The sequence below is a fragment of the Sinocyclocheilus rhinocerous genome, unplaced genomic scaffold, assembly GCF_001515625.1.
Source record: "Sinocyclocheilus rhinocerous isolate Xijiao unplaced genomic scaffold, SAMN03320098_v1.1 scaffold1682, whole genome shotgun sequence".
Lineage (NCBI taxonomy): Eukaryota > Metazoa > Chordata > Actinopteri > Cypriniformes > Cyprinidae > Sinocyclocheilus > Sinocyclocheilus rhinocerous.
In genome coordinates this window covers 117,334-125,027 of record NW_015654052.1, presented here as the reverse complement: position 1 = coordinate 125,027, position 7,694 = coordinate 117,334, and the positions used below count along the sequence as shown (strand labels likewise).

At 35.8% G+C, this 7,694-nt stretch overlaps 1 protein-coding gene across 1 annotated transcript in view; it reads left to right on the top strand.

Annotated features, from left to right (window-relative positions):
• The window catches only part of LOC107716564 (heat shock factor protein 1-like), a 23,498-nt gene that overhangs the window by 1,978 nt on the left and 13,826 nt on the right, over positions 1 to 7,694 (top strand). The window contains exons 3-8 of the mRNA XM_016523047.1: positions 911 to 1,068; positions 3,711 to 3,812; positions 4,596 to 4,657; positions 5,287 to 5,374; positions 5,469 to 5,602; positions 6,458 to 6,691. Of these exons, the coding sequence (XP_016378533.1) occupies positions 911 to 1,068; positions 3,711 to 3,812; positions 4,596 to 4,657; positions 5,287 to 5,374; positions 5,469 to 5,602; positions 6,458 to 6,691 (778 nt within the window). The remainder of the gene's footprint in view (positions 1 to 910; positions 1,069 to 3,710; positions 3,813 to 4,595; positions 4,658 to 5,286; positions 5,375 to 5,468; positions 5,603 to 6,457; positions 6,692 to 7,694) is intronic.

Sequence of the window (7,694 nt, the reverse complement as noted above, 5' to 3'; positions counted from 1 at the left end):
CCCCTAGTCAGACACGGCTACGTCACGTAACAGCAACAAAAACATGAACAAACACTGAACGATTGTCTTTTTATTAACTAACATTAACACAGATTAATAAATGTATTGTTCCATGTTCGTTTGTATATCGCGCAAGATTTATGCGCATAGTCCAAGTCTTCTCCGTTTTTAGTGTTTCTCTGTGGCAGAATTACAGTGCCACATGCTGGTCTGGCATGTATACTACATCGTTTTGTGTCGGTTTCGTGTGGACGCAGATATTTCTTGAGACAAGGGGGGAAAAAAAAAGATCGGATAGGGAAAGCTCTGGCTTCGTGTGGACGTAGCCTGAAAGTGATCGAGGATGGATAATTTCGCCGAACTTGATTAACTTGTGATATCTTCTTCAGGGCGAAAAAGGAAAATAAAAGCTGAAACGTTTTCACGGAACCTAGCAAAACCAGCGCGTTACAATGGTGAGGGAAAAGCTCCGTACACACATCCATACAGTTTATGATCACAGGACTGTTGGAGTTATCTGCTTTTGCTACAAAACAAACTTTTAATATGTAAAAAAAAAACATACTTTCAATGAACTTTAATTTTGTAAATTACCTGTATTTGTTTAAGTTATTATTACTTAATCAAAACAACCCAACTGCAGTTTGATTGATATTACTTGGAATGCGCAATAAAAAAACGGGATTTCGGAAAAAAAAAAAAAAATAAAGTTATTGGTTTTTGCAAATGAACTCTTCATATATTTGATGATAATAATAACACATTTTGTTTATAGAGCACTTTTCAAGGTGCTCAGATGCTTATTTTAGCTACTGTATTCTTTATCTATTTAAAAACTCTTAGAGTTTGAAGCCAAAAGCAGTTAAGATACGATATCTGTGCTTATAACACATTAATATATTCCTCTTAGATGGTTTTCGGAAAGTTGTCCACATCGAGCAGGGTGGGCTGGTAAAACCAGAGAAAGACGACACAGAATTCCAGCATCCATATTTCATCCGCGGACAGGAGCATCTGCTGGAGAATATCAAGAGGAAAGTCACAACGGTAGGTAGAAACTCATCTTCCTGATGACCCGCCTTTGCTGAAACATCTGGGAATATATGAGCAGGGTGTTTTATGAGATATGAGCCGCAGTGACCTTGAGTTTTGAATGATGTCCAGGTTTTTATAATTAGTTGGTATTTTCAGAGGGGCTTTTTTGATCCAAAGCAGCTTTACAGTCAGGCTGAAGTTCATTTAGGACACAGTCGTGATGTCAGACCACTAATGCGGACTGAATTGATCTGGGTGTTTGGGGGATTCCCTGCTGTTCATGTTTGGCTTTGAAACCTGCAGCGTTTCACTTATAAATGAACAATTGCCGGAGTTACATTTTCGCACAGGGAAAAACATAATAAAGTGGTATTATAAATGAACTTTTCTCAGTCAATCTAATGTTCTGACACCTAAGGTGTGTTTTAAGTTTATTTAATTAATTATACATTTTAAATGCAAGTCAATTAATGTAATACGTTTTCAGAATGGCTGCTGTAGTTAATGTGTTAACATGTAAAATTAAGAGAATTTTCTGAATATTAAAATATTTAATTAATACACAAAAAATGTAAATTACTTATTTATATTTAATATTTATTCAATGATGTTTAATATATAAAAAAAATCTGTATTTTATTATGTGAAAAATAATTAGTTTAGTAATTTAGTAATAATTTTAGTTTTTAAAAAAACGAAGCATTAACACGTTAGACTGCACCCCATAAACACAATCAAGCCTAGAAAAAAGCCAGTGAACCACCCCTTTAATTAATAGGTCTCTTATGAAAAGATTATTATTATTACTTTTAAATCACAGATTAAATGTTTTTTATACATTTAGTTTTTGTTTGTCATTTATAGATAATTAGTTTATTTACTTTTTCCTGTTTTTGAAACTTAAGTGGGTCATGAGCGGAGAAATCAAAATTCCCTTGATCTTTTGACATAGAAGAGGTCTTTGTACTATAAAAACATTCTGTAAGTTTCAGAACTCAAAACTTTCTTGTTAGTCTAAAAACAGCTTAAATTGCCAATCTGCATAAACAACAGGTTGTGGAATGTGCCACTTTATGACGTAATGATGTGGCTAAACCCCGCCTCCGCAGAAGAAGATCAAGGCCTGCTTCTACATCACTGCCTTTTTAGCTCCGCCCACTGGAGCGTTACTACGATGAGGAGAGAACAGAAATACAGGATCACTGGACTAACAAAAAAAAAACATTGCCTTCCAAAGGATCCTAATTCTAGGAAAGTGATTATTTTTAACAATGAGAAAATAAGTAGAGCATTAATTTTTCAGTACATTTCACTTTGGATTCTTTGGTAAATCAGTCACAGTTTCGGCGCAGGCTTTGCAAACAGACTTTTACTGTAAGATATGGACCTGATAGTAATACAACAACATGTAAGTAACAGTGTTCATTCTAATGCCTAATCTTAAAATATATACAGAAAGCGATCAAAGAACGCTCCGTTTATAATCGCTGGAGCTGTCAATCACACAGCACGAGTTTATATTCAGTGACGCGGTCTACACTGCACAATGAATCTCTTATTTACGTTGTGTTTGCACTGTTAGTTATGATGAAAGCAAATGTGAAAGTACAAAACTCAAGTTGCAATGATGAGATCACTGCATTCATGCGCTCAACAGTTTGTCATCAGCTACAATGCTCATTGCTGCAACCTTTCATGCAACGGGAGTTGATCTAAATATAATGCTATAATCAACACTTTTCACAGTTATCATATATCAGCAGCTGTAACAGTAAGAACGCAGTAAAAGTTTTTGAGAGAGCTCAACATGTAATACTTATTTCATATGCTTCATATGCAAGATGTTAGCCAATCATAGCAACGGGTGTTTCTATTGGAATTCTCACAGCAGACACGCCCCTTTCAATAGAGTGTTCAAATCAGAGGGCTAAAATCAGGGTAGAAAATGTCCTTTTATTTCTATATTATGACTGTTTTTGATGTAAAAATTATACTAACATTATTAGTGCGCCTATGGAAACATCAAATATTTAAAGTGCAGTTCATGGCCCCTTTAACAACTACCTTACTAATTATTAATAAGCAACAAATTAGGAGATTACTGAGGCAAAACTCGTAGTTAATAGTTAGTTAATCGTGAGAATTGGTCCCCAAACTAAAGTAAAGTTTCCTAAATGTTGTGCTTCCTAAGCAGATCTTTCAGGCAACGCAGCTGTGCGTATGAAAGGACCATGCAGTTGTTTGTGTAATAGATTTTTCATAAAATTTTTGTGTCCTTTAAACTTTTTTGTCCATGATTTCAAATGTTCTTTAACTTGTAGGATTTCTTCGGCATCGTTGTGTTTGAATTTTCCATTTCCACCACAGTGATGTTCAGTATTTTCCTGTGGTTTTGTTCCTGTGTGCTGGACTGTGTTTAGGACGTGTTTCTGTGGCTATATTGGACTTGTGCGCGCACACTTAAAATGCCATTTTATCAGTGTCAAGGGAGCAGAGTTTAAGAGAAGCAGGCCTTACTCAGACACCCTGAAAAAAACAACCGCCCCAGAGTATTTTTTTTTTCAGTAGTGTTTACAAAGTTTAGTGCTGTGGACAAACAATTGTGAACAAAACATGCATGAAAATTTCAGTTCTGACAATTTCTAACAGAACTCATTGCCTGAAACTTTATATTTCATCTTTCTGTCTCTCTCTCCCGTAGTGAGAATGAGGGTCTCTGGAGGGAAGTTGCCACTTTGAGACAGAAACATGCTCAACAGCAGAAAGTCGTCAATAAGGTAAAATCAGCAAACTTTCTCCTGCTTTCAGAGTGACACATACATTTGTTGGTATAAAGTCGCAACAAAGCCTTTGCAGTTAAAAGTTCATCCAATCCAGCCTCAGAGGCAGCCTTATCAGTTTAAAGTCAAAATGAAATGTCATAAGCATCACATTTTATTTCCAAAACATGACCGATTCATTTTGATTCACCAATGGATCCTCTGCAGTGAATGGGTGCCGTCAGAATGAGAGTCCAAACAGCTGATAAAAACATTTCAATAATCCACAAATAATCCACACCACTTCAGTCATGTAAAATATTTATTAAATATTATTTTAATAAAATAAATGAGTCCTTTATCCATAAAATTGCTTTCGTCAGTGAAAACATTTTCTCATCTGAATCAGGAGAGAAATATGCACAGTGAAAACTGTCCAAAACAGTTTTGAACAAATATGTCTGTGGATTTTGATGTGAAAGGACAACAAGGGGTAGACTTTTTTTTTACTTGTAGATTATTGTGATGTTTTTATCAGCTGTTTGGACTCTCATTCTGACGGCACCCATTCACTGCAGAGGATCCACTGATAATGCTAAATTTCAAAACTAACCTACCTAACCTACATCCATATTTTACTGGACTCTACAGTTTTTAATGTAAATAGAAAATGTTTTTATTCTTAGATTTTTAACTGATGTATTTAAAAAAAAGTATCATCTGAATGTATTTTAGAAGTTATATATACATGCGAATGTCAAAGAAAAAAGTTGTAATCGATTTTTTCTTTTGTTTCCACAGCTCATTCAGTTCCTGATCACACTGGCACGGTCCAACAGAGTCCTGGGAGTGAAACGAAAGATGCAAGTCAACCTCAGATTAACACATATATCCACATTGATAGCTTGCTATTTAAAGGGGTCATATGTTGCTACATGCACTTTTACAAGTTGTTTGAACTGAAATGTGTGTTTGATTTACATAAATGCGTCTATGTTCGCGCTAATCATTCGTAAACCAGCTTCACCTTAAGAAGTGAGTGTAAGGTTTTTTTTAATGAATCTTTGCAAATCGCCTTTCCTAATAATGTGCTAATTAGCAAGTTTCTCAATGAATGCGACTAAAGTAAACAGTCCCTCTAAAAGCGGCTCGGGCGGGGTCAGCAGAGCTCATTAACATTTAAAGGAAAATGCTACAAAATTGCGTGCTCTGAAAAGAGCTGTTTTTGACAGGGTAAAAAGGTATTTTTTACAATACCATTGAGAAATTTTAACCAAACTATGTTACAGACTTTACATTAAGACCCTAAATAATCATATCAACTTGTGGAAAATGGGCATCCTATGACCCCTTTAACTGTAGTGTAGTACAGTATGTGAAATGTTGTTAACTGTGATTGTTGTCCATTCTAACGTTTCACCTCTTCTATTGTGCCCTTTATTTTATGGGGGATTTTTTCTCTCTCTCTTTCTTTCTCTCTGTTTGTTCACAGGCCCCTGATGTTGAATGATGGCAGCTCCACACACTCCATGCCCAAATACTCTCGGCAGTACTCGCTCGAGTCTTCTCCGTCTCTCTCTGTGAGTACTGCATGCTTCTATCTCAAATTCTGAGCTTGAATATTCCAATGATTTTCAGATTTGTTAAGTGTAAAGTATGTTTTCCTGTGTGTAGCCCTCCTCTACAGCTTTCACAGGAACGGGTGTCTTCACTTCTGAATCGCCTGTCAAGACGGGGCCAATCATCTCTGATATAACTGAACTGGCGCAGTCCAATCCTGTGGCCACAGAGGAGTGGATTGAAGACAGGCAAGTTTCAGAAAATGGGTCAAAAGAAGTCACAATATGTGTATATATATATATATATACAGTATATATGTATGGTTTTCTTTTTCTTTTGTTTTTACTCGCGATCTTTACAACACGCATTACATTACGTATTTCATGGCACACTCGTTTTATGCGTATTTGGCTCCACCTAGTGTTGTGGGTGTCTTATTGACATGTCAAAGTCTAGACCCTGAATATAAGACGACCGCGTTTTTTCAGATGTATTTCCAAGAAAAAAATATCGTCTTATATTCGGGACAATACGGTATATATATATATATATATAAATAAATATAAATGTGCGTGTATGTATAATATTATTGTTATGACAATTAAGCACATTTTTCTTAAATTCTAGCACAATTAGCATAATTTTCATTATTGTTATATGAAAAAAAGTGTTATGTAGTGTTTACACATAAAAAATATTTTAAAACATTCGTTTTTAACAAAAAATCTGTACTTTTATCACAGTATTTTGATTTTGATTATTACTGTAATAAAAATCTTGTTGAGTATAATGGGAATTACGATTAGGGATACTCATTTAGGTTAATTTTCCTGACTGACAACCGCTGCTCATTATCCGAACATTAACCGTTAACTGATACAATTAGAATAATAAATTAGTATGGACAAGTTTCTGTGATACATTGTGACATTTTCATGACAAATAAGCACTTATTTTCAATTTTCTATTGACTCTAGCTGTTTTTGCCTCTTAAGTCTGTATGTTACAACCTCGTTGACATGGATCAACTGTAAGAGTTAAAAAAAAATGTGAAAGTCTTGAAGCTGTCTTGACATCTTTTTTTTCTTTTTTTTTTATCACAGAACAAGCCCACTGGTCCATGTCAAGGAGGAGCCCTCTAGCCCCGCCCACAGTCCTGAGGTGGAGGAGGTGTGTCCTGTTGAAGTGGAAGTGGGGGTGGGATCAGGTGTACCTGTGGACATGCCCCTTTCCCCTATAACCTTCATCAACTCCATCCTCCAAGAGAGCGAGCCTGTCACCGGCCTGACCCCGCCTCCCAATGACCAGAAGTGTCTGAGCTTGGCCTGCTTGGACAAGTGAGTTTTACCAACAAATGTACATCCGGTTGGAGCTGAACTCTGCAGGACTGCGGCTCTCTAGGACCGAACTTGCCTACCCCTGGTTTAGGACAAACAAAGCTACTGCTTCTCTGCTCAGTTTAAGTTCACAGTCTTCCTTTACCGAGTAACACTATTCCCATAGTTCCCTTTCATGCCACATAGTTTCTTCTCTTTGATCTTCTACTGTGTCTATCTTTGATCTTCTAGTGTGTATCGATTCTGTATGCAAACAAACATTCTCAGATTTATCACAAACAGCAGTTTCGAACATGAAATTGCAAAGAAGAATTGCAGAACAATTATTGGTCTGTTCTCACACAAAATGATCGTATGGTTTCAAAAGATTGAACTGAATGCACTACTTATGACACTTCATGGTGCTTTTTTTTGTCCAAGGGATGTTTTCACTAACTAAAACTAAATATAAAGAAAATATAATTAAACATTTTCATTACTTTAAATAAATACATGTTAACTGAAATAAAATAAAATATTAAAAACGTTTTTAATTCAGCTAGTTGCCAAGGCAACATTTCTTATTTAAGTTTAGTTAACCTTGAAGTAGGGATGCACCGATACCACTTTTTCCAGTACTCGCCCGATACCGATACTTTTATTTTTGGTACTTGCCGATACCGATGCCGATGCCGATATTTTTATTGCATTTGTACATTTTTTAAATATTGGGTACAGAAACCAAAAGGGTATGTATAACGTTAGTTGGTTAACTTCATTTATCAAATAGATAGTCAAACCAAAATTTATTCAGACACCTTCAACATTTCTCACATTATCACAGTTTATCATTATGCAGCGGCTTAATACTGTAATCACGCGCTTTGATGTAATAATGCAGAGCGAACATCAAAGATCACACAACAGAAGTGCACGCTCTCTCTCTCTCGCTCTCTCTCTCTGTCTCTCTCTCTCTCCCTACCGTTAAGTAACTTGTGCATTGTTTTACTTACTTGTTTTTGAC